Source organism: Excalfactoria chinensis, chromosome 20 (assembly GCF_039878825.1).
Source record: "Excalfactoria chinensis isolate bCotChi1 chromosome 20, bCotChi1.hap2, whole genome shotgun sequence".
Taxonomy (NCBI): domain Eukaryota; kingdom Metazoa; phylum Chordata; class Aves; order Galliformes; family Phasianidae; genus Excalfactoria; species Excalfactoria chinensis.
The window spans coordinates 3,097,984-3,124,501 of record NC_092844.1 but is presented as its reverse complement, the minus strand read 5'-3'; the positions used below and the strand labels follow the sequence as shown (position 1 = coordinate 3,124,501).

The 26,518-nt window shown below is 40.8% G+C and overlaps 1 protein-coding gene across 10 annotated transcripts in view; it reads left to right on the top strand.

Annotated features, from left to right (window-relative positions):
- KIF1B (kinesin family member 1B) overlaps positions 1–26,518 on the top strand; it is an 80,446-nt gene that overhangs the window by 42,710 nt on the left and 11,218 nt on the right. For 6 of the 10 annotated variants that reach the window (XM_072354006.1, XM_072354001.1, XM_072354005.1 and 3 more), the window contains 16 exons: positions 7,201–7,294; positions 8,017–8,165; positions 8,757–8,935; positions 9,451–9,588; positions 10,299–10,547; positions 15,701–15,819; positions 17,389–17,474; positions 17,619–17,748; positions 18,099–18,261; positions 18,852–18,942; positions 19,537–19,655; positions 20,556–20,611; positions 22,165–22,273; positions 23,064–23,130; positions 23,891–23,975; positions 24,235–24,340. In XM_072354006.1, coding sequence (XP_072210107.1) covers positions 7,201–7,294; positions 8,017–8,165; positions 8,757–8,935; positions 9,451–9,588; positions 10,299–10,547; positions 15,701–15,819; positions 17,389–17,474; positions 17,619–17,748; positions 18,099–18,261; positions 18,852–18,942; positions 19,537–19,655; positions 20,556–20,611; positions 22,165–22,273; positions 23,064–23,130; positions 23,891–23,975; positions 24,235–24,340 — 1,940 coding nt within the window. Of the gene's footprint in view, positions 1–232; positions 5,199–7,200; positions 7,295–8,016; positions 8,166–8,756; positions 8,936–9,450; positions 9,589–10,298; positions 10,548–15,700; positions 15,820–17,388; positions 17,475–17,618; positions 17,749–18,098; positions 18,262–18,851; positions 18,943–19,536; positions 19,656–20,555; positions 20,612–22,164; positions 22,274–23,063; positions 23,131–23,890; positions 23,976–24,234; positions 24,341–26,518 lie in introns of those variants that run through there. The other 4 variants (XM_072354009.1, XM_072354008.1, XM_072354007.1 and 1 more) reach the window with 2 other exon arrangements.

Genomic DNA, 26,518 nt, shown 5'->3' with positions numbered 1-26,518 from the left:
TTTCTAAGTATAATGTTAATTTAGCAAAGAGATCCAATTTTGACAGTCCATGACTCTCGAAGATGTGTTTATGTCCTAACACTCAATCTTCAGGGACTGCCTTATCACTTGTTCTATTTTGATTTTTGATTTAGTTTTCTTTGCCTGCTACTTCTTGTTTAGCTTTTCCATTTTCTTACAATTTTAATTTTGGTTATTTTGGGGCCACTTCTTGATTTTTGTTTTTCCAAAGGATGCAGACTCTGATAGTGGGGATGATTCGGACAAGAGATCGTGTGAGGAGAGTTGGAGACTGATCACTTCCCTGAGAGAGAAGCTGCCCCCCAGCAAGCTCCAAACCATTGTAAAAAAGTGTGGCCTCCCCAGCAGTGGGAAGAAACGAGAGCCTATTAAAATGTACCAGATCCCCCAACGCCGACGCCTTAGCAAAGACTCCAAATGGGTTACCATCTCAGACTTAAAGATCCAGGCTGTGAAAGAGATATGCTATGAGGTAGCACTCAATGACTTCAGGCACACTAGACAGGAGATTGAGGCTTTGGCCATTGTTAAAATGAAGGAGCTTTGTGCCATGTATGGGAAAAAAGATCCAAATGAGCGTGAATCGTGGAGAGCTGTTGCCCGTGATGTCTGGGATACGGTAGGAGTTGGAGATGAGAAAATTGAAGATGTTATGGCCAACGGTAAAGGAATAACTGATGTGGATGACCTTAAGGTGCATATAGACAAGTTGGAAGATATTTTGCAAGAAGTGAAGAAGCAGAACAACATGAAGGACGAAGAGATAAAAGTTCTTAGAAATAAGATGCTAAAAATGGAGAAGGTGTTGCCTCTGATAGGCTCTGCGGAGAAAGCTCAGGCAGCTGCGGCAAACGCTAAGTCTCCAAACTCTGCCGGTATAGTGGATATGGATAAGAAGCCCACGGATGACTTAAAAAGAAGTGACAATGATGAACTCGCTAAAGAGGAGCGTGTTTCTCAGCTAATGGCGGGTGACCCAGCTTTCAGACGTGGGCGATTACGTTGGATGAGGCAAGAACAGATTCGGTTTAAAAATCTGCAGCAGCAGGAAATAGCAAAACAGCTTCGTCGACAAAATATGCCTCACCGATTTATCCCGCCTGAAAATCGCAAGCCCCGGTTTCCTTTCAAAAGCAACCCCAAACATAGGAACTCGTGGAGTCCAGGCACTCATATAATTATCACAGAGGATGAAGTTATTGAGGTTAGAATTCCAAAAGATGATGATAAGAACAAAGATGAAAACAAAGAAAAAGAAAGCAGAGGTGCTTCTAAAGACCCTCAGCAGCTGTGGAATCTTTATGGCCCCCAGAGGAATCAAGATAATATCCAGATTAACAGGCAGCAGCTGAACACACAGTCACAGCCTAGCAATCAGCAGCAGCCATCGCCTCAGTTGCGCTGGAGAAGCAACTCTCTCAACAACGGCTCTCAAAAAACCTTGCGGCGTCAGACCTCGGGCTCGTCGGAATCCCTGTGCAGCGGGCAGCAGAACCCAGACCTGCAGACTTTCCAGCAGAAGCGGCACATCCACCAGCACCGCCAGCCTTACTGCAGCCACGGCGCTGGAGGTGGTGCGGAAGGCAGTGCAGCCAACTCCCACCCCAAACAGACTGAGCGGCCCAACCACTACAGCCAGTTTGTGACACCCCCGCGGATGAGGCGCCAGTTCTCGGCACCTAACCTCAAAGCGGGCAGAGAGACCACAGTCTGAGCAGTTGGCCAAGGCTAGTCTTGGGGAGGAGAGAAGCAGGGGCAATGCTGGCTTCTTTGGAAACGGCCAGGATTGGCTTTGCTTCTGTCTTGGGTTTGGCCAGGTCAAACTTGAGTAATTTGGCACAAGGTACCGGCCCTTCAGCCCGTTTGGTTTGCATGTGACTTGGTGCAGTTCTAACAGCATCGATGGGAAGAAAATTCTGAAAAAAAATTGTAAGCACATTCTCCATAGACTAGAAGATTTGGAGGGAGGGACGTGGATGGGAGAACTTCTCTGCTAGCACATTTACCAAGTTTTTTGTGTGTCTTGGAGTATTTTTCTAATGTTGCAAACATTGTCTGGAACTCACAAAGTACTGCCTTCCTCCTGTGTTTTATGTAGACAATCAAAAGTGGAATTTAGTTTATAGCATCGAATGTTTCTTGTGCCTTTTTTCTTTTTTTTTTTGGATTAAGGAAACTGACCATCTTTTTAAATTGACCTGGCTCTCCAGTATTTTCCACTCATAACTCAAAATTCTTAATAATTATCTATAAACCAAAAGTTGGTTGATGAGATGTGGCTTTTTGTGTAGAGGAAGGAGGAAGAGCTGTTGGGCCACAACCGTCCTGAGCGGGACGTGGTTTTGTCCTTCTGCTGAAGTTCATAATCGTTGGTATGAAATTGCTGTGACAGTTAAACTTGTCCGAATGGAATTTTAAGTCAGAATATATATATATGATTGAAGCAATATTTTGGAAATAAGATTTTTCTAACTCCCACCGCATCTCTAAGCGGAATAGATTTTAATTATTACACAGGGTTGTGGAAAGGATCTGGGATTTTTTTATTCTCTGAATGGTGCAGAAAGAAACCTCATAGAGCTATCTCTTATTTTGGGCTTCCAGTTTTCTTGGGCTATGAGTCTGGGGATACACTTGAAATAGTTATTCATAGGAAGATGCATGGAATTGCTACTTTGAATTGGCTGGGGTAAAGACAGAAGAACAGAACTGTTGCATCCTAATGTTGTACCTCATCTTAGTCCCTTTGGATTTATACCCCTGTTTCAAGACTTGTTTTATCCAAGGAGAAGGTCACGTTTAGGAAAGAATGATATTCGTTTCCTTCTCGCCGCACTCAAAGTGAAAGTTAGAAATCTGAATATCTATTTTAATCTGAAGCATCTGTAATTGCAAGTGGTTTTCCATAAAACAAGTGCTTGCAGATCCCACTTCAGACTGTTTCAAACAAATTACAGAAGAGATGCTGATTAAGGAATAACTTTTATAAGTTCGGGGTTTCATCCCAGTTTTAATTATAAATCTCCTTTCTTTCTGAATTTCTGGAAGTGCAAAACAAAACCAAGTGTATTTCTGAGAATTGGTGGACAAAGTGTAAGCCAAGCTTTGAGGAGAACTTATTTTTGCTGTTAACTTGAAAAGAAAGTTCAAAAACCCACCGTGGCTACTGTGCCAGATGTGGTGAGATTGATCCCCTTTGCAGTGCGTTTGTACAGCTGAATGACTTGTGCTGCTTTGCACGAATATCCTTGATTTACTTAAGGTTGCTTTTTTTTTGATTGAAATAGGAGCCCTGCTGGTAATCGTTACTTGTACGTGTTTCAGCATAGCTGAAGAAAAGTAGGAAGTGCCTCAAGCTTACTTTCCACTTTGTTTTTGTTCCTTGTCCTACTTTTTTTTCCCCCCAACTGTGCATGGCATGGGTGCTGGTTGTAACACATGGCAGCCGTGCATGTATTGTTTAATCAAGTGTTAACACTGCAGCCTCTGCACATGTGTTGCTGATAGAGTACTGCCCTCTGATACGGGAGATCTGGAGTCTGTCCTCTGATGGCCCTACCAGAATGATCCCACCATTTGGGATGGGTTTGTTTTTCCAACAGATTCAGTCTGTTCACCTGTGGTATTGCAGTTTGCATTTGTCTCATGCTTTCTCTTACTTGAACAAAGTAATGAAGACATCGTGTCCAAAATTGCCTTGATTCTTCAAGTAAAACCTTGTAGATGAGCAATGCTTTGAGCCTGAGACAAATGTGCAAAATGGCATTTTGGGCTGCAAGTTTTGTGCTGTTGCCTTTCTGTTGGGAATTTTGTTTTAGCAGTGCACTGTGCTTTACCCTTGAGGTGCACAGAGTTCTCTTTCACATCCTCAGGAAGGCTTGGGCTCTTTTAAAATGTGGAAAATCCTTTCAGCTCTGTGTGAATACGCGATTAGGGGTGCATGAAGTGGTAAGAGAAGAACAAATCAATATTTTCTTGTCTCGTTTGTTTGTTGAGGATTGTGGCTACCTCTGCAGAGTCACCACATGATTTGAGATCCACACAAGCACACGTACTGATACAAGACTGAAACTCCTGCTCTTTGTTGCTTAAATAGTGAAGTTTTTGCCAACTTCTGAGAAGAAATACCTCGAAGTGTCTGAGTGGTAGTGACAAAAATGAGCAGTAGGTTACTATCGATCTGCTGCCCCACTGTTTTAGTGCAGAGCTAGAGGAACAGCCCTGCTTGTGTTCTTGTCTTGTGGTTCGATGGCAAGGAAATAGGAGCAGTGATTGTCAGGATGGAGTCCAGCCTGCTCAAAGGAAGCAGTTTTCTTCCTGGGTTTTAGAAGGATATGATGCAAGTGAAACTTGGGGGGAAAAATCCTTTAAAATAATTAGCCACTTTTAGAACTGAGTGTTAATTAAAACAAAGTGCCTCATCTTAAAAGGGAAACAGTGTGAGAACTTGTGGATCTCCTTGTAGTGGTCAGAGATACGCACACTTCTCACTTTTATTTGCACCAGTAATGCAGAATGAACACTACTGCAGCTGCTTGCATAGCATACTGTGTGAAAAGGCATTCAGGTTAACAGATGTTGCATCCGTGATGGGAGTGCTGTTTTAGTAAGTTTGATTGCCATTGCTAAATGCTGATGTGCTGTGTGCTTTGACAGCTGGCTAATGTCCACCTGTGCCATAGTGATCATGTCTTAAATATCCTTTAAGACTCACTAGGAACACGTGGATTAGGGGTTGGGTGGGGAAATGCATGCCACTAATGCTCCTCTGATTGACTTTAACATCCTTTCTCACGCCATGTGAATGCAGGGATCTGTCGAATTAGAGGATGCTATTTTTATCAGTGCGTTCAGCACAGTTTCAATATTTCTCTCACTGTTTGTCTTTTATCCCTTATATGTTAAAAGTTTGTCCTTTATACTTTATATGTTGAAATTTGACTTTGACACTATCCTTTGAAGCTCTTCAGAAGCTGCCAAATAAGAATTCTATGCTGTGTGCCCATTTGTACTGTATAGAAAGCAGTGAACTGCCTTGGAATTAAATGGGATTTTCAGATCTGTCCATTGTTTTAAGAAAACAATTTTTGGATTGTCTTATGAGCAAGGATCTGCCTCATGAAAAGCAGAACTGGTTTGTATTGTAACAAGTGCTCTTTCAATAAACTATGAAATACTCTTGTAAGTGTCAGACTTGTCTCAGTGAAATGGAAATGAAACTTGCAAGCTTGGCCTGATTTTATGTCATCTCTTGGGGTTGGTTTTGTTCTAGCTCAGTTAAATTTAAGGTTTCCTTTATTGTTCCTCAGTCTGATTCTTGTCAATCCATCCACCCTGATGTTTCTGCTTAGGGTTGTGTGAGAAGTGCTTATGAAGTTTTGCATCTACTGTTGCAGCTTATATAAAAAAAGAATAATGGCAGTGCAAGCAGCTACAAGTCATGCTGCTCTTCAGTGCGGTCCCATTGCTGTATTTTATGCTGTTTGTCCAAATCCTGGAAGAAAATGCAAAGCTGGTATTTGAAATAGGCATTTTTGTGTACCTCAATTATGGGAGAGACTTGAATACATCCCGGTACTGCTGCAGACACCACCTGGATCCAGAGCATCCCTGCTGATACAGGGTTCTGATTTAAAAGCTGATCTGATCCTTACAGCTTTGGCCTTGGCTGAGTGCAGGGGATTTTCTGTTGGCACTGACAATAATATGTGTATAATCACAGATCAGATCTGGAAAACCTGCTTTGGAGAGCTCAGTGTCTCAGCAGAGCAAACCAGCCCGTTTTACAGCCTAGTCAGTGCACCTTCTGTAAGTGAACCAACCTGAAATTCCCCTTCCTTCTGTTGCTCAGAGCCAATTAGTTTAAGTACTGCCATTATATCAAGTGCCAGGGGGCAACCAGAGTCCAGTTTTTCTGCTTAGAATAAATGGCACCTATTTCTTGCTTAATGGGTGGGAAAATAAACTTCAATTCTTCTACTTAGTTCTAAAAATAATGTGTATTTTGTTAGTGTGGAGGCATTAAAAAATAATTTAATGTCCAGTATTTAGGTGTTTAAATGTACAAAGAATGCATTTACTTGACTCAGAAGGCTGAAAGTACAGAGTAAAGATGAGAAGCAAGTCTTTGTCTTTGAATGAATGCAACAGGTTTGTTTTGTCATTCTGAAAGTAGTGTTTCACAATGGAACCCCTTTTATCATACCTGAAATGTTGTGGCATTATCGACATGGATGGTGGGGTGGAAAAAGCTGAGAGGATACCTTCATGTTCATGATTTTTTTATGAATACTGTGGGTATTTCAGAGCTATAGAAATGTCTGAAGCAGGTTCATTAATTTTGGAGTTCCTTTGTGGAGAACTGTTGAGAATTTCAGAAGTAACATCAAAATAAGGACTTGTGTCCATTCAGTGTGTGCTTCTGTTGCTGGGCCGCAACCTGTGCACTGTGTGAGTGCACCCACGTGGGAGGGACTGCGGCAGATATGGGTGGAGAAGGAGGAACTGGGACTGGGGTATCGAGTTCTCTAAGCCGTGTCCTTCCCTTTGGAAGAACTTCCTGGGTCTGTCTGTTGGACTAAGGATGGAATGTGTTTAGAGCTAACACACTTCTGCATTAAATAAACTCAGCCTTTTTTTGAAGTAATATTTTGTCTTCTGCAGCATTAAATACAGCACTTATACCCCTGGAAGGGAAATATAATTGAAAACAAAATGCCGTTTTTCTAGAATTTGAAATGAATTTAATGGTATCAAAAGACAGAACAACGGTGCTGATAGTCCTTCTGTTTGAGAATATGAAGCTGAATAATCCTCTTATTTATTTCCATACTCTTCTTTGTCTGTCTCTCATGTTCCTGCATGCACACTCCTCAAAATCCACATTTTCCAGCCCTTACCAAAAAAACTAATCCTAAACATTTTTCTTCTTACAGCTGTTTTGAGCACAGATACCTGTTGGTTTATAAAGAACAGCAACAGTGTCTTGGTTGTGTTGGCCTCTGCCTACTGCCTCTCTATTTTCCAAGGGCAGATTGTACTGAAACAATGGTTGTTAGCCTGTGACAGAGATGTCTTTATGTATCTGTTCTTTGTCTGTCGTTCCATCTGATGTTTGTGTCTCTTGACTGTTCTTGCTTTCATCTGTCCTCCTACACAGTATCTCCTCTCTCCCCACAGGACTATGAGAGTAAGCTGCAGGCCTTGCAGAAGCAGGTGGAGACACGGTCCTTGGCAGCTGAAACAACAGAGGAGGAAGAAGAGGAAGAGGAAGGTGAGTTTAGAGCTGAAAATAATTTGGACACAATCAAGCCTTAACAAAGAGTTGCTGTAATATCACCTGCAATAGATAAAATGTAAATACTGTCAGTATTTAATGATCACAGTATGAAAATGGAAAGTATGTATTCACAGAATGGCCCTCACAAATAGTGGATTCATATCCTCAAAATCAATTGATGTATAAGCTAATTAGTTTAATTACACTTTGATTTGGTGATTTTGAATTTGAAGGAGCCTGTCTCTTGGTACTAATGGAGTTAAAGTACCTTGAATATACCTGTTGCTTTTGTTTCCTTACTCTGATTTTTGAATTTATGGTTTTTTTTTCTTCCCCTTCATAGGACTTTTTATGTCCTGTGACATCCCTAAATAATTCAACTTCTGGACAGTAGACAGAGCTTTGTTAGTTCTCTAATACTTGCTTTCATTCCTGTGTTTTAGCACTCAATGATTGCTGACTGATTTAACATAATACAAATAGGATATTTTTGTTTGCTATGTTCCTTATACTCTTACTTGATGTTTTAACACTGGTGCCAGTAGTGAGAAAAAGTTGAATCTAGTTTTTCCTTGCTGAACAGTAAAAGTGCAGATTTCTCTTGTATGTTTTTCTCCCCCAGAAAAGGCATTGAGAATTTGATGGCACAGCCAGCAGTAGTGTTTGGTATTGCATGTGATGGCTTAGTGTTCTCTTTCTTTCTTTACTCTTCCTAGTGAGCTGGACACGACACGAGTATGAGCTCGCACAGTGGGCTTTCAGGAAATGGAAGTTTCATCAGTTCACTTCACTGAGGGATCAGCTCTGGGGAAATGCTGTGTATCTGAAAGAAGCCAATGCCATCAGCGTAGAATTGAAGAAAAAGGTAGAAGCATGCAGAGTATCTTTTTGAATTTTCTGATTCACTGCTCTTGACTGTGCAGTCCTCCTTTAAATGCTGAGTCTCTTACTGTCCTTTAACGTTACATGTTTCTAACTTATTGGTTTGGGCTTTAAAGCGTTCAGAAAAGCACAGGCCTCTCTGATTCAGACTTCTGGTTGAATGAGTATCTTATGCAAATTTGATGGATATTCTTCTCTTCATTTCCCTTATGCTGTTCCTGTCCATATCATAAACACATGTGCATGCAGATTTCCCCTGGGGCCTCAGTTTTCCTTTTCAGTTATAACTTCATGTGGTCAATTATCTCCCTAAGAGAAAGTGAATGCTGCAGGCTATGCTAAGCCTGTAGTTTTCCAGACCTCTGCTGGCTTTGATAAGATGAGGTTATGTGTATTCAGCTGAAAAATGTTTTGTGCTATTTTAAGACAAAACAAAAGAAACTCACGTGAATTAACAAATCTGAGTCTACTCACAGAAGCAGAATTCAAACTTCTATCCTACATTGTGTTAGGTTATGCCTCTCCCCTCTATGATACTGAGATTTGATTTCTCTGAACTTTGTTTTCCATCCAGGTGCAGTTTCAGTTTGTCCTGCTGACTGACACCCTCTACTCACCACTGCCACCAGAGCTTTTGCCCCCTGAGATGGAGAAGACCCAGGATAACAGGCCGTTTCCCCGGACGGTGGTTGCTGTGGAAGTCCAGGATCTGAAGAATGGAGCAACACATTACTGGTCCTTAGAAAAACTCAAGTATGCAAATGTTACTGGAGAACAAACTTCTTTATATCCAAAGAGCTTTGCTGAAAAATTTCATCCCTTGCTATTCATTTTGTTTTTTATTTGGCTTTCTGTGTCATCCCAAATGCCAGCTTTCCAGATAGTACAGTATGTAATAAATGCCACCTTTCTGCAAAAAACTGCCTTAAATTACCCAGCAACATTGTATGATAGAAAAAAAGATGCAAAAAAATTCAAAACTAGATATCAAAGAACTGTAGTTAGAAGTTTGATTTGAATCCAGCATGTGTGTGCTCTTCAGAAGTGACCTTGTTTCTTGGTTTATTGATGTAGCCTGTGTATGTTCTCCCAAATCCCTCCTGTGTCATGGGTTTCATACAGTACACAAATCAGTGCTGCACACTCCTCCATTGTATATTTTTCTTCCCCTATTTATAGTTTGGTATAGGTGAATTTTTGTTGCTGTTATTGTTGTTTTTCTTCCCCCTCTCTATATTAACTTTTGAATCCCTCTTTCTTCTGTGCAGGCAGCGGTTGGACCTGATGCGTGAGATGTACGACCGAGCTGGGGAAATGGCATCCAATACACAGGATGAGAGTGAAAGCACAATGACAGGCAGTGACCCCTTTTATGATCGGTTTCACTGGTTCAAGCTGGTTGGAAGGTATGTGATGATAACCTCGGCTCCTGGTACAGCTTTCCTCAGTGTGTGGATGGGATTAACTTTCATTGTGGTCATAAGCTGTCTAGCTGCTTAGTGTCCATTTTGTGTGCTGTCTTGCAGGGATTTTTGACAGACTGAAACGATAGTGAAGAACAGAAACTGTTCTTTTTACAGCTGTCGGTCCTGGTGTAGTGTTGTAGAATGTGATTTAACTGAACATTAAGTATGCTCTAACTTGATTCCTTTTATGAAGTTGCCTAGTTAAGTTCTATCTAAAGTCACTGGAGGAGTGCACAGAACATGAAGAATACTGGAACGGATGGGAAAAGTGATCCAGCACTTTATTTACACGTGGTTGAAATAATTTAGGTTCCTCTGAAACAAGGATTGCCTGATGGCTTCGTCTTGACAGTGTTTTTATTTGCAAAAGTGATGCATGTCGGAAGTAAGAATTGTTCTGTTAAATGGATGTGCTGTCAATATCTGTATGTTCACCCATCTTTGTATTCATTTTCTGTTTGTTCAATCTCAGTCCAAGGATGCTCTTTTTCCTGTCTCTGTTAGCAATCATTTCATTCCAATTGAGATGGTTTGAAGCCTTTGCTTGTTGTTCATCTGGGCTCTGTGCTGATGGCAACAGACGACTGTTAAATGAAGCGTTCTTCTTTCCCCTCACTGTGTTAATCAGTATTCCATTAACTGATATCTAGCTCCCCCATTTTCCATGGCTGCGTGAATGAGCGTCTTGCTGATCGCACGCCCTCCCCCACTTTCTCCACGGCTGACTCTGACATCACTGAACTGGCTGATGAGCAGCAGGATGAGATGGAGGACTTTGATGATGAGGCCTTTGTGGATGATACTGGCTCCGACGCTGGAACAGAAGAGGGATCAGACCTCTTCAATGATGGGCACGACCCGTTTTACGACCGATCCCCTTGGTTCATTTTAGTGGGAAGGTTGGTGAGGTTACTGTGAGAATGGCCAGAAGGGACCAGCTCTTGCTGTAGGTTGCAGTGTTTATGCCTGTTTGATGCATAGAATATCTACCCAGGCAGCCAAAATAGCCATAGCATAAATTGGAGTTCCAAGAGAATGAATGTAGTTGAACACCAAAGTTTTAAATTCTACTGTTGAAGGCCATGAAGGCCAAAATAATAATTGAGAAAACAGTATTTAAGTGCCACAGTGAATATACTTCTAGTTATAGACAAGCGTCACAACACAGAATGAATGTGGTTTTGCTTCTGTGTGGTATTTAAGCCTTATTTATAGCAGTGCTCTATTTAGCCATTGCAAGGTCACGAAGATGATGTAGTGTCTGATTTTCTCATATAGAGGAGAATATCAGAGTATGGTGGGAAGTCTTCAAGTCTAGTTCAGTGTGTTTATTTTTGGAGAACTCATGTAGCATCCTCTGAGTGGGAAGAGAAGATGGTAAGTGGAGGAAGGAGAGTGGCTCTTTCTGGATGAGGAAGAGTTTGAGACTATTTGATTCTCAGGTTTTTTGACTCTCAGACTGTGTTGCGTTGCAAAAGGTTACCATCATTAAAAATCACTGGCTGCTATATTTATCAGCATGTTCCCCAAATGCTATGCTTGAATTTCTAGAACAAGCTGGCCTGTGTATTTTAGATGCCTTATTTATTCAATTTTACTAATCCAGATCTTATTAAGGTGTTATCAGACCTCAGTCTGTGCTGTGGACCATAAGTACAGCAATAACATTAAAAAAAAAACCTCCTACTTCATATTATTGCTTCACAGATGGTCTTGATCAAACAAGTAGCAACGTGTAAGTCATGGCAAGAAACGGAAAGATTGTATTTAGTGACTTCCCTCCCCTTTGTTCTGGTACTGCTCACCCAACTATGTGTTTTCTGATCTGGTCACTGTGTGAGCCAGTCTACTTGCAAAGCAGGCAGGTGGTCAGCACAGCTGGTGTACGAAATAGGAGGGGGTAGGACTGCATGGCAGGTGGAAGGGAGGAACAAAGGAGGAGGAACCAGAGCTTGACTTTAACCTTTTCTGTGATTGTGAGAAGGGAAGATGATCCTGTTTAGGAAAGTGGGATCTCTTGTAGTTTCTTCACATGCAGGAAACTCAGCTGCATTATTTGTAAAAATGAGGGTCTGTTTGTTCTTTTGAAAAGAACAACAACAAAAGATTTTTGGATTAGTTCAGCTGTGTTGTGCAACCTCACTCTCTGTCTGTAGTGCACCTGTTAACCAATTGCAATTAAAACTTGAAACTTTATTATCAGAACAAAATTTATGGTTACTAGAGATGCAAGTAACTACAGCAGTTCTCTTTGATCTCTGTGAATTTGCACCCTTATGTGCAACATCTGATAATGTGTTTAATAAAATTTAGTATTCAGGTTAATCTGGGAGCTGTTTTGGGAAAGCCCTTTTATCAGGCTTGGTAGTGGCTGTCAGCTGGTTAAAGCACAGTGCAATGTTTGCAAAGGCAAGGCTGCTTTCTGTGACAGTGCTGGCATCCTGAGAGCCTTCCCTTGTGTGTGTTCTTTCAGCACAGGGCTGTCAGTGCTTGGGAAAACGTTGAACTATTCATCTTTATTTCACAGACTTCAGGAAACACAAGCTGAGCAAAGGCAGCGTGCATTGAGAGCAATTGTGCTTCCTGGCAGTTACACAGCTTGCTTCCCATTTCCATGTGTTGAGAATACTGAGCTCTGTCTCTGCAGACAGACATATGAAGCTGTAGCAGTGAAGGGAACCGTCCTGTACTGTGTAAGCTGCACGTAATAAAGGGCTTTGCTTGTGTTGTGGATTGTGTTGAGGAGTGAAACTTTGTATTATTTTTGAACAGAGATTTTTTTCCCCATTTGTTGGTTAGGCCCCTTGTGTTTTCCTGGTGCACTGATTCTGTCAGCAGAAAGTTATTGAATCCCAATCAGCAGAAACACTTTTGATTCCTCATTGTATTACGGCATAAGCATTCTACTTTTTGGTCAGTGTATCTTACAGCATCAGAGGATGTGTCCATCTAGGTAGCTATTATTTCACACAGAATAGCATTCAGTTCATAACAAAACCAGCATTCTTGACTGCTTTTGATTAACCATGTTACTGCTTTGCATGTTGTACAACATGGAGTAAAAGGAAATTTTAAGTTATTGTGTAGCAGTAGTGAGTTCAGGTCATGAAGGAGAAGATAAGGATCATGTAGTTGTCCAACTCCTTGGCCATCATGGTATTATTTTTTCCCTCTGCTCTGTTGCAGCCTTCTAGTTGTACTATAATTAAGGAAGAAAGAAAAGCGGGAGGTGATAAAAGAGCTGGTCCCTTTAGCCGTCTCTTCTGGCATGTTGGGATGTTTGAAGACTGATTCCTTTTAGTTGTGTGGCATACCAAACATTTGCTATGTTTTTAAGGGAGGTGGGAGAGGATGATGGGACACTTTATTTAAATCTTGACATGTTCATTTTAAAAAAGATCTGTTGTCATTCTGAGTTCTGTTGGTTTTGTTTGATTTCCAAACGGTTTGTGTTTTGTTCAATTTCATTTCTAGTTCTTGTTGTACGCTCTTTTACCTCACCAATTTTTCTGCTAATCCATCTTGCCCCTTTCAGTCTGCTGGGCTGAGGTGCAGGAGGGCACGTATATGGGCTGTCTGGGGAGTGGGAGTCCCCCCAAGTGTGGGGAAGAGAAGGAAAACCTTCATATTTCATCCACTCCAACCTGATGTTGATTTAGGACGAAGCAGAAGGAATGGCACCCAAAGGAGTAATGCAGCATAGAATTGAATTGCTCTTTCCTCTGTACAGCACACGTACGGTGGCTCTCCATTCTACAGAAGATAGCATCGACTTCACCAAACAGGAAGCTGAAGACTGTTTGCATTATGTGCTTTCCTTTTAAGTTACAATGATTGAAGTGAGCTGGGTAGTTGGATGGAAAGGCATTAAGGGCAAAGAGAAATACTTCTTTCTTTGGCTTTCTGCTGAGGTGGCAAAGTGCAGTTGTTAGCGACACTGAATGCTTTGGCAGCCGTACATTGGATAGCGGCTTCAGAACTTGAGTCACACGTACAAAAAGACATCATTCATGCAGTTAAAATTTTTCCTTTCTAGTAGTTTGCCTTTGGAGTAGGAAGGCTTCCATACTGACTGCTGCTATTAGTTATGAAACCGTTGCTTGTATACATACTGGTGTACAGTATTCCTTTCTGTAGGGAAAAATACCCTCTTTCCCTCCCTTTAAATGTGGTTAAGTCCTTTTTCCTGCTAAGCCCAGAACTGCCTTCCTGACTGCCATTCTTCGTCCGGCCTGTTAGTGTGGGTCCGTTCTTTTTGCATGGTGGGATCTTTCTCAAATGAGCAATGCCTGAAGTTTCAAAGCTGAAAACAAAAACGCTTCCTTAGGGGGGGAAATAATCCAATTTTATTGCTTTCAAATTTAATATCTCCTTCCTTCCCCTGCTTTTATCAGTATTTACCTCACTTGGGAGCAGACTGAAAAGGAGTTAGATCCTAATCATAGTCGAGTGTTAAGTTGTATTTTGTCATCGTATCACTTTGATTTGTTTTGGTTTGTTACTTTTAGAGCTTTATTAATCATTCTCTTTTCTGTTGCATTTTGTCACCATTTCATTTTCAGTAGCGTTATTTCGATCTCTTTGGTTCACAGCTGATACATTTGATTACCTTGTCATTCCACGATGATTCATTCTGGGAGTGGGCATGGGAACACGTGGGGGAGCACTTACCTTTCCTAGCTTTGGTTCTTAGTTATGTGTCATGAGCAACTGAGTTAGGATGAATTTGGAACAAATGCAGCTGATGGCAGCAAGCAGAGGCAGTGCGCACTGAGCTTTCTGTCCTGCTTTGTCATGCAGGACTTTTGCAGTGAGTATTAAACTAGGAAAGAAAGAGAAATTAATTATGCTTATGAAAGGTTAATAAAAAGGACTGTAAGCAGCAAATCCAGCTAAACAAATCACTAAAGTTTCAGTATAATTTAATTTGCATAAACTCATAATAATTTTCTACATAATTAGTTAACCACTTTTAATCTAGCAACTGCTAAAACTATAGGTTAAATTCCATCCATCTCAGCCTTCTAAACTCTGAAGCAGCCCACTCAGATCACTGTTCCCTTTTTTCCCCTGTGTTGAGAACCATCTCCTACCTGACTTGTTGGGCTTCACCACATTTCAGGTTTTACTCGAGCTGATTGCTCTGAAGTGTGGTATTTTCTGCAGTGCACTGCAGGAACTTAAAGTGGCTCAATAACGTTAGTCTGATTCATAATTAAAATATATACAATAAAACATATTAACTGTTCCAAAATAGACCCTTCTTGTAGCTATATATGATTTTACACATTATTGTATAGCAGGATCATCCTGTGCTGGCCCCAAATGCTGTTATTCATACCATAAGCTGTAATTTCTAAGTGGTTGCTATAGAGTACAGTGGTGTTTTTTAAACACAGCAATGTAATACTGTAAAGATGTTTATCAGTCTTCCACTCTCCATGTGCCCTCACTGAGCCCTCCAGGAAACCTGGCAAATGAGTTTTCATTTACTGGGGAATTTCTGATTCCTCTGCATACAACCTTATCTATCACGTGTAGAAAACATTCTGTCAAATTTCAGTTTTAGGGAGTGTTTTGAGTTGTTCACTAAAATATTGGAGGCTGTGTGTGCACAGAACATCAATTCCCTTTTGATTTATTTAAAACTATGCTCATAGGGTGGAAAAATAGAAACATTCTTTAGTAATTCCTTAGTAGACTTCAGCCATCTTGTTAACAGCTCTGTTTACAATAGTGGCACATCTAAAATTACCTTCAAAAAGCCATCACCTTACGTGTTCTCCTTCATATGTTTTGTAACTCACTAATATAAGCCCTCTGTCTCAGGTTTAATGTGATCTAGGGTGCTCTGTGGCTTTGCTTAGCTTTGACGCTGCCGAGGAGCCATGTGTGGGCAGCGTGGATATGAGACCACAGTACAGGTCTAGCAGATGGAATAAAGTAAACTGTCTGAAGATTTGAATGTCCCATTAGCCAAGCAAATGCTGCAGTCTGGTTTTGCAGGTGATGGCCTAATGCTGTTTGTGTTTTCTTTCCTTCTTATTACCAGAGCATTTGTATACCTGAGCAATCTGCTGTACCCTGTGCCTCTGATTCACCGAGTAGCTGTTGTTAGTGAGAAGGGAGAAGTACGAGGATTTCTGCGAGTAGCAGTGCAAGCTATAGCAGGTGAGGCTCTCAGCAAGCTTTATGTTGCAGATCTCTGGTGCATTGTGTGTAGTTACAGCTTTAAAAAACATACAGTCCAAAAGCAGTTATTCTTTTTTAATCTTAAATAGTTTTAGTGTTTCAAAGAACACTTTCTCTTTGTTATTAAGTTGCTGTTGAAACTTTTTCATCAGTGTAACCATGTGGACCAAGCATGGATAAACCTTGAAATAATGATACTGACCAGAGGCTTTGAACATGGTGATGGAATGCAATGCTGCTTTTTAAGTCAGCACAAAATAAAGCAAAGGTTCTTTTTTCTGACACCCAGTATAAACAGTGCACGAGGGCATATGCAAGTCTGATAATTGTGGTGACTTGCAAAAAGTAAAATGTACTCTGTGTTTGTTCCTCTTGAACCACCCTTCTGAGTCATGTGTGGCAGTGTACTCCATCATTCTCTGGCTGAGTAGCATGTAAAGAAACTCCTGAACAGTTTTCAGCCTAATATAAACAAAATTCAGTAGCAGTTTTCCACTTCACTGCCTCACTAAAATATGCAAAGGCTCCTAAAGTAGGTAACATGTTGGAGCAGGGTTGATAAATAGAAATAGTAACTGCTCCATACAATTGTGAACTGCCATTTTGTGCATGCCAGAGCCTAATGCCTGCTAGTCACCTGTTAACGGTGGCTTTTTACCATGAAATCATCTAGTTGAGTTTTCCTCATGGTAGTTATCCATGTTCCATCAATGCTGGTGAGAGCACAGATACTTCCCATCGTTTGTCTTTTTTTTTTTTAGCAGTGGCTACCTGCCAACGTTTCTTTATTTAGGTACGGTAACCTTGGAAGTTTCTCTTTCCATGGGAATGTATAATGAAATCTCAGACCTTGAAGATGTGTGAGAATCACTCTGGCAAGGGCTTAAACAGCAACTGGAATAAAATCTATGTTAATGTGTACAATAGACTTATTTCTGGTTTAGCTTGGTCTCCATGGCATTGTCATCCAAATAAATGGATGATATAAAGGAATACACTGTGACTGTTAGAAGTTGAAATGTGGGCATGGCTTGAAAAAGTGCTGTGGCTTTATTTGGTCTCTTGGTGAAGTTTCAAAGTGCATCCTGAATCTTGAATTTCTCCTGTTAAGAATGCACTTACCGTGGAAATCGAGTAGCTGGCATTTAACCAGGCCTCCTTGTTGGTACTCTCCACAAGGAGGGAGAGGTGAAATGGACAGACTGTATGGACAAGAACCATCTTTCAAACTTGTATTATATATTTGTGGAGCTTTGCTAGTGTGATTGCTTTACTTATGACTAGATAATTTTAGATGGCAGTTTATATCAACATACGACTACACCTCATAGGGGGCCATTGTATTATGTCAAGTTCAAGTGTAATATTTAGATGTAAACAAGTAATAAAAATGAGTATTACGAGCACTTTGCATTCAGAATTCTCTATAAAGTTTAGGTGTATTCACAGTTAAACTTGGTTTCCCACACTGAAGAGTTCTGTTATCAGTTGATTGTCTTTCTCTGCTCTTCCCCCATTATGCCTTTTTCCTTTCTTGATGTTTTTTAGCTGATGAAGAAGCCCCTGATTATGGATCTGGTATTCGACAGTCAGGCACAGCTAAAATTTCATTTGATAATGAATATTTTGATAAGGTAAGTGTCAAAATTTAATTAAGTATCTTTGAGTGCAATAGCTTGTGCTTCTATGAGAAATATTCATCTAAACAGAGGAAGAAAGACATGGGAAAACAGGGAACTGCAGGCAACTGTTAAATGCAACTTCACTTAATTTTTCAGAGTGATTTTTCTGCTGTCGCGATGACTCGGTCTGGACTGTCCTTGGAAGAACTAAGAATTGTGGAAGGGCAGGGACAGAATTCAGAGGTTATCACTCCTCCAGAGGAGATAAACAGAATGAATGAGCTAGGTAAGCAAGAAGCATGTAGTATTTTCTTAGAGAACCTAAGGAGAATTTCAGACAATTTCAGTCAGTGATAAAAGGATTTGGGATGTCCTTAAAAAGCATGATAAGTGGGGAGAGGTTGTTATTAATGCATTGCAATATGGCAGATGCTGAGTTCTTTGTTCGAATAATTATGCAGAATAACTGCTTCAGTGTACTTAAGACTTTTTGTTACCATTAAAAAGCAATTTGAACGTGTGTTGCTGCCTGAGGGAATATTTTTAAGGAGACAAAAAAATACCAAAACAGCAACCAAAACCCAAAAAATCACCCAAATCAAAGGTTTAACTCTGTGGGCTCTTTGTTTCTTTCAGACCTGAAGTCATCCACTCTCCTGGATGGAAAAATGACTATGGAAGGATTCACTGAAGAAATTGGTAATCACTTGAAGCTGGGTAGTGTGTTTACCTTCCGTGTGACAGTGCTACAGGCCAGCGGCATCCTTCCTGAATACGCAGACATTTTCTGCCAGTTCAAGTAAGAATTTGCTCTTATTTGCACTAGACAATGGATGGTTTAATAGTGAGATCAAATATTAGCGGGCAACAAAGGGTCTGATGGAGAGCTTTTCAAATCATTGGTACAGCAGAGAAGAACAATGTTGGTTATCAGAATTCCAGCTACAAACAACGCCTGCCTTGTGTTAGCCTGGTGTCAAACAGTAAAGTTTTGCAGAATTAATATCAGTGGGCTCTTGAAGTAGCTACATTTCAGAGCTTTGTTTGAATTTTTCCTGTTTAATTATTGATATTCAAATACCCAGGCACAAAACATATGTGACCCTTGAGTAAATCGATATCTCTCTGGTAAATGTACCATTTGATTTAGTTTCTTAGGAAAGAGAATAAAATTTTGATGGCATAAAGCTAAAGGACTTTTGGTCCCAGTGTAAAAGAATTGTGGTCCCAAAGAGATTCTAAGCTATATGTGACTCCAGGCTGTCATCAGCTCCCTGTAAACCTCTGGCAGATTAAATGTATGAATTTACTTTTGGTGTTGGGTTCGCAGCACAGCAGCCTCCATTAAGCTGTACTGTTTTTTGTGTGTGTTTTTTCATTTTTAAAAAGCTTTTTACACCGTCACGATGAAGCTTTCTCAACAGAACCTCTCAAAAACAACGGTCGAGGAACTCCACTTGGTTTTTACCACGTTCAGAATGTAAGTACAACTTCTGATGAATAGTAAATGATTGTTACAGCACTGGGGAGTTGAATGTATCCTCCCTGTTAAGCTCATGAGAGGTGTGAAGGAAGAAGGGAAAAGGAGAATTACTAAGAATAGACAATAGGAGGAGTGATCAGATTTATGATGTAATCCCCAAAGGAGAACAACTTACAGAATGATTATATGTGGAAGATTTAACTCCATGGTTTCACAACTATTTCCTGCCTTTAAGATCCCTGTTTCCATTCCAGGATGTTCAATGAAAGCTGTCTAGAATTCAGGAAGTAAAATATGTATGAATAGCAGTTCTCATGATCTCAAATGAAAATAAATCTGTTGTCATGAACTGTGGAATCTTTTTGCTGTATGTAGCGTCCACTTCTGCTACTTGAAATGCATCATACTGAGGCTTTCAGTTTTTTCTTTGCTGGCGATAAGAATTAATCCTTAGAACAAAAAGAAATGCAGCTGCTTTTTCTTTCTTTTTACACCTCTAAACAGTGTGAAGGCTGTAGACTCTTAAAATTAAAATTCACATTTTTAAGGCTTCTTTGTTTGCTTCAATTCCTTTCCTTACCTGCTTAACAGATTGCTGTGGAAGTGACAGAATCATTTGTGGAGTACATCAAAACAAAGCCTATTGTTTTTGAAGTCTTTGGACATTACCAGCAACATCCTCTACATCTACAAGGACAGGATCTCAATAGGTATTGTTTGCTGTTCTGGCATAAAGGCTGATGTGATTTTGTTCAGGTTACCTCTGCAGGTCCGGCAGTTTTTCATAGTCCTGGAATTATACAGCTTCACCTTCCTGAAAAGGAATCCTGTCTAATATACATGTGCTGGCAGAGGCCTGCTTACCCAGCATAGTGTATTTTGTTAGTAAGTGATGGAATTGTCTTACCATGTCAGACACAGAATGCTGCTTTGCTGATACTGCTGCATCCACCCTACAAGCACTGGTAGTAACATATTGCTGGAGGACTTACATCCCACTTAGTTCTGGGTAACTCTCATGCTCTGCAAGGTGCAGTATTCCCTCAGAACAACTTGATGCATAAAGATAGGGTAAATAAAAATTAAGGGGAAAACAAAAGGCTTTCAATGTATTACATGTCTTGGAAGTACTGAGTGTTTGAATTTGGAGAGAGGGCCTCTAATCCCCATCTTCAGCAGGTTAAGGGAGAGGCAGCTGGTTGGGTTACTGGGTCTGCTTAGCACTCCTGAAAGCAGCAGCTGCGAAGAGGCAGCATGTGCAAGTTTTAAGAGAAAATGTCAGTTGAGGCTTGTGCCCTTTCCTGAAGATATTTTGGGAAATGCCTGTTACCCAGTGAAATTTTGGGTGCAGGATGAGGGTGGAGTAGTTGGAGAGTATAAATAGATATTTTTCCTCAACAGCTCGAATGAAGTTGCAATAAAAAGGATTTGTATTAGTCAGAGAAGTGTGCTGAATCTGCTTGTTGTGACTGGTGGTATTTACCTGTCATTGTAGGATTGTGGGAATCCTTTTAAAGGCATGTACTGGAGTGTGTTTGTGTGTGTGTGTATCTGTTTGTATACAACTTTGCTTAGCTGCCTCTAAAATCTCTGCCTTCTTCTCTCTATAGCCCTCCACAGCCTTCTCGAAGATTCTTTCCTCCCCCTATGCCACTCTCAAAGCCAGGTGAGAACAGTTCTCTAATTCTGTGCATCACGTGTTTGTTTGACATGGAAGATGAAGGTTTAGTATACACGTGAGCCAATCGGGGCACCAAGAAAAGAAATGGAGTGAACTCTGCAAAGGGCATCGGATCCATCTTTGTCTATCTTCCTCTTTATGTATTCAGCCTCTTCTTGCAGTAAATGCATCTTTGGTTATTAAGGGCTCTCCTGAGCTGTTAGCTGTATTACATGAGTTCTGCCTGTGACTCTTGTGCTTACTGAGCACTTGTCTGGAAATATACTTATCCATTAATCACTGTCTTTCTGCTGCGTAACATTTTTGGTCACTGAGCCAGTCTTGTAGAAATTATTCTTGTTTTTCTTTGCTTTATTTTAACAAAGCATGCTGAACTCTTCTGGTATTTATTTTCCCCCATTTCACCTCTTACTCCTTCTGTTTAATCTCACCTGCATGTTTCTACCATTGCTGTTTTTGTGTGTTCCATTCCCTTTGCAGACCACGAAAGAAAAATTGAATTAATTAGGTATCTTATGTCTGGCTATGTAAACGTGCATGTGCTGAACACGCTATCCGAGCATGCCAACGTGCTTGCATCCTCTGCTGTGGCTGCTTTCCAGGATGGGGCTGACCAGCTGCCACCCTTTCTGTTTCTGCCTGTTCCCAGCTGTCAGAGTGAGCGGGCTCCTAAACGAGATGGTTAGTAGCCAAATTTGATCTACGGTAGAGGTAGAAGTAGTTTTAAAACGTGCTTCAGGAGTCCTTTTTCCTTACTGTTATCTTGAAGTATTCTTGGCTGTAGAACTGCTGTGGCTACAGTTACAGAAAGATGATGCCATGTTTATGTTCTGGGTTATGCTAGAAAAAATAAGCTCCAGGATGCTGAGTATCACAGACTCTTCTGTGGCCTTGTGTTTGTTCCCCGGAATCTCCCAGCCCTGTTTTCTTATCTTCTGTAAATAATCTTGAAACACTGGTATGACAAAAAGCAGATACAGAGGAGTCAATCTACTGTGTTCTGTAGAGGCTTCTGTTTTGCTCATCATGATTTGTTACTGACTTGATATGAACAGTGCTGATCTTTTCTTACTGTGGGTTAACTCTTATTCAGCTTCTTCATGTGCGTATTTTGTCAGAACTGGTGCAGGAGTCAATCACTTCACACCATAAAGGTGGAGACCAAATTTTTCAGTTCTTCATTTACTTCTGTGGGGAAGGGAAAATGCATATTCTATGTTAAAAAGAGTATTGCAGATTGAGACCAATTCTACACTCCAAGCCGTTAAACAGTAAAGTAGCTGGTGGACATCTGAGGAAACTTTTCCCGTGAAGCTACAGAGACTTCTGTTACGTACTTTTACAAGCTTTTTTCCTGTGTACACTTCTGTTTTATTGTGGGTTTCAATTTTATTATTTATTTAATCTAAGTAACCTGTGTTGATACCGGCACTTTGAGGAATAATGCTGTGAACCTTATCATCGTGGAACCAAATGTGATCAGAACATGTGCACAGAATACACTGTCTTTTTAAGCCATTCTTTTTTCTTTCTTTAAGTGCCAGCTACAAAGCTAAATACTATGAGCAAACCCAGCTTGGGTCAGAGTGTGAGCAAATACGACCTCCTTGTCTGGTTTGAGATCAGCGAATTGGAGCCAACTGGAGAGTAAGTCGAGCATTAACTTGTGTTTTAAGAACAGCAGTTAATAGGAAGTAGATCTTTTACCTGGTTCTGTTCAGACAGTGGTCTTTGAATGGGGCTGGAATTAGATGATCTTTGAGGTCCTTTTCAACCCAAGTCATTCTATGGCAAGGTGGCTGCTTAGTAATCATCATCTGAGGGTAGTCTAGTTTATGTTATTCTGGTCTCTGTCTACTTTGTATTGAAGGGGTATAAATTCTGCTGACGTTTGTTGTCCTGATTGAAAGGGACTGAAGAGACAGAATTGCCATTCCTTAACACTTGAAGCCTGTGAGCATCAGCTAAGCAGGGCTGGGGACGTTTTATTTTCCTGTGTTTAGACCATGAATTTAAATTACCTCCAGGGGAGGTTTAGGTTGGACACTGTGGGGAGTTTCTTCATGTTGAGTGGTGGTTAAGCACTGGTGCTGCTGCCCAGGACAGTGGTGGAGTCCCCATCCCTGGATGTACATAGGTCACTCTGAAAGTATATGGCTCCTACTTCCATGGAAACTACAACAGATACAAAGAGCAGCACAATGACACGATTTGACAGAGCAAATTCTCAGTTACAAAACATGATTTTTCAACATAGTCACCACCATTAGCTGTGCATATTTTCATCAGCAGTGAACAAATCCATTGTAGAAGTTGGTAGAAGCAGTCTTATTTCTTCGGATATTATACAGAGAGGTAAATGGTGGTGGCAGAATACAGACTAATGTTGCTGTACTATTGTGTTTTTCCTGCCTTCTGATTTCTGTGTCTCACACAGGTATATTCCTGCTATTGTGGACCACACTGGATGCCTGCCTTGTCAGGGGACATTCCTGCTTCACCAGGTACTAATGAAGGCTGTAGAGCAGCAAGTTTCATGTCTGCAGGGGATTAGAGTGCTAATGATTGATTTTTGCCTCTCTCATGTCTTTTTCTTTCCCATACAGCTGTCTAATGATAGCTGTAGGGTCAGTCATCTTTCAGTCTGAATTTAGTCTGTTAGCTTTGAGCACCGTGGAGAATGTTTGACCTCTGGTATAGTGCAGTTTCCTGTGATTATTGGTGTGCATTCTAATCATGAAGATGAAAGTCTTTTAAAAAGCAAGAACCCCTGAGACCAGCTGAGTGCCTCCGGTGTTCTCTAACTTCTGTACCAGGATCACTGAAAGAGCGTGTGGACTTAATTTCATTGTTTTTCCTTACTGTGTGTGGCCGTAAGACAGATCAGTACAATGATCGCATCCCAGTGCATTTTAAATGCTTGTAATTACAAATACTACTGTAATGATCCTTAATAATAATTTAGCTGGGTTTGAAGGACGGTCCTACTTCAATCTTGTTCATAAGCTTATTTTGTTTTTCTCTATTTTCAAATTCCCAGTTCACTTTCACAGACTTTACTGCTGACTTTGCACTTACTCTCTTCCTTACACAGATGCGAGCAACTCTTTAACTTGGGAGTAATGGTTGCATTCCAATTACTTCCTTAATAAAACAAAGAACTTTGATGTATGTGTTTTTACAGTGTAAGTGCAAAAGAGATGATAGTGTGTGTGAGATGGGGATGCTTCCCCAGTGTAAATTCTTGGTTTTGAACTCTACCAGGGCATCCAACGTAGAATCACAGTCACCATTATCCATGAGAAAGGCAATGAGCTGCACTGGAAAGACGTGCGAGAGCTGGTTGTTGGTGAGTGCGTTCTGCTTTCTGTGTTGTGTGAGGAAGGAAAAGTACTAATGGGGATTTCTCTTTAAGTCTTTATCTGCTGTCTTAATGAGTTTTGGAGGTGGGAGGAGTTGGATTTTGACAAAGATCTGGAAGAGAAACTTAAATCGTGCAGTTCGCACTTCAAGCTGCTGCTTTAATTACAGTCTGAAATGAAAATTGAAAAAATAATGTATTTCTGTATTTCAAGATTTAATTGATTTCTCCCTTCTCCCCTTATCAGGACGTATAAGAAACAAAGCAGAAGTAGATGAAGCTGCTGTGGATGCTATTTTGTCTTTGAATATCATCTCTGCAAAATACCTGAAGTCATCTCACAGCTCCAATAGGTGAGTGTGTAAAGAGACTCTTCTTAGCAGGAGTCTAAAATTCCTTTATGTGAAGGATTGGTGGAACGTTTGGAAAACTGTGGATGTTGTTAATGGTTAAATGTAGAACTCTGTGGGCGCAGGGTATGCGGGCAGCGTTACAGTAGTTCATAGATAAAGCTGAAAGCATATGATGAATTAAGCAAGAGCCATGCTTTTTAAGCTTAACTTCATAGTTTATGGATTTATAAAGTTGTTTCATGAATTGACTCAATTTCTGATAAGGTGATGTTTGTTCCATGTAACCACACTGCAATCACTCAGGCAACAGTGGGGCTCCACTCTGAGATGCTTCTGGCTGCGTGTATCTCCTCATTAGGGTGCATGGCTGTAAAGATCAGTCAGATTCCTTGTTGTTTTGCTTCAATGTTTGTAATGAAGGGCAGTGAAGCAGAGTGCTGTGTTGCTGGCAGAGCCTCTTCCTGCTCTGACGTAACCAAGTCACTTGACAGCTCCGTGGCTTCTCTCAGCTGGTGCAAAGCAGGAATATCTCTGAAATGTATCTGAGCCTTTCTAGAGGGAAAGGGGTTGTCTGGGAGCTGCAGCTGTTGAGTTCTGGAGGCAGTGTGCTGCCAGGCACTGAAACGGCCTCTAATTTCCTTTTCCACCAGAGGCTTGGACTTTGAAATATCACTGCAATATTAAGAGTGGGAGCAGGATGCTGTTCCTGCCAACCGAATGTCTTCCTGCCACCTAGTGTCTATGAATGTGATGGGATTTTTAGCAGTTAGCTCTTACCTCCTTGTAGAATTGGGTATTTTACTTCTAGTGTATTTGAATTAATGAATCAGTATCTCTGGGACATGAGGATTTCCAGTCTGATGCTCCTAGGTCTGCAGTGAGCAGTGCTGTACTGTCTGTACTCCAGCAGTTTCAAGAAACTCTTGTTTAGCTCTGTGTGATGTGTGATTGAAGCTCTGATTCTTGTCTTATGTTTGTTCATTGTCCACAGGCTTGTTTTATGGTGGTGTTTTTGTTTTGTCAGCTTATTCCTCTCGGCTGTTGCTTGTGTTCTGCTTTTGGCTGCACTAACCGAAGCTCTTTCTGTGTTTTTACAGGCTCTTTCTTGATAAGGATATGCCTAGGTATTTTCTGTTTGCTTCCCTTGCACATAAAGATTCTTGAAAATAGAATGCTTTATGTATTTTGTATTGCTGCCATCTCCCTTTTAGTTAATGAGTTTTGTTAGCACACACCTTAGCTCTTCTAGAAGTGGTTCATCTCCTCCTGCCCCGTGTCAGGGATTTATTCAGGTAAAATTCAGTAAAGAACACGTGAAGATAAATTTTCCTTCGCACACAATAGGCAGCTCCCACCACTGAGTCGTTCTGATTCTCAGAATGTACTGTCACAATGTAGTCCCTATTCATAGTCCTTGCTGTTCTCCTTCTTTGTTCTGTATCAGAACTAGATTTGGGTTTCTTACTGTCTTTGACTCTGTAATGCTTGCCATGCTTGAAGCACCAAGGCAAGAGCTGAATGATTAAGGTACTTGAAATTCCATCTCACAGTTGCACTGAACAAAAAGCTGTGGCTGCCATGTGACGGGCATTCAGCCTCCACTCCTAGGATGGATTTGCATATGAAATTTAACCATGTGGTTGCTACTTCTTAGTTGACCAGTTGGCAAAGAAGTGAGACATTTAGTAGCTGCTCAGACTGGATTCCTCTTTCACCTTCCAGGTTTTCCTGTGGGTCACAGCCAAGCATGCTGGCTGCACAGACAATGTGCAGTCTGCTTTCTGTGTTCTGCCTTTCTGACAAAGAGAAGGCTTAAGTCTTCAATGCTTTCAATTGTGCTTTTTCGGTGTTTAACACACTTAACAATCATTTCTGACTGTACATTGGTGCCTTTCGTGTGTTTCTCCTGTTTCCCATGCTTTGCTTTTTTCTGTGCTCCATTTTACTCCTGATGTTATTTGCTATACTGAAAAAGGTTTGCTCACTTCCATTTCTTTGTCTGTCTTTGTGACTATTCTAGCAATTTCTGCTTTGGACAGACAAGCCTGTGTATATTTATCTTCCTGGCTAGACAAAATCCAATAGAGTATCTGTCTCAAAGCTGTGTTTGACTCCAGCTTGACACTGATCCAAAAGGCACCATTTTGAGGAGCACTTAGTTCTGTGCTGCTTAATGTT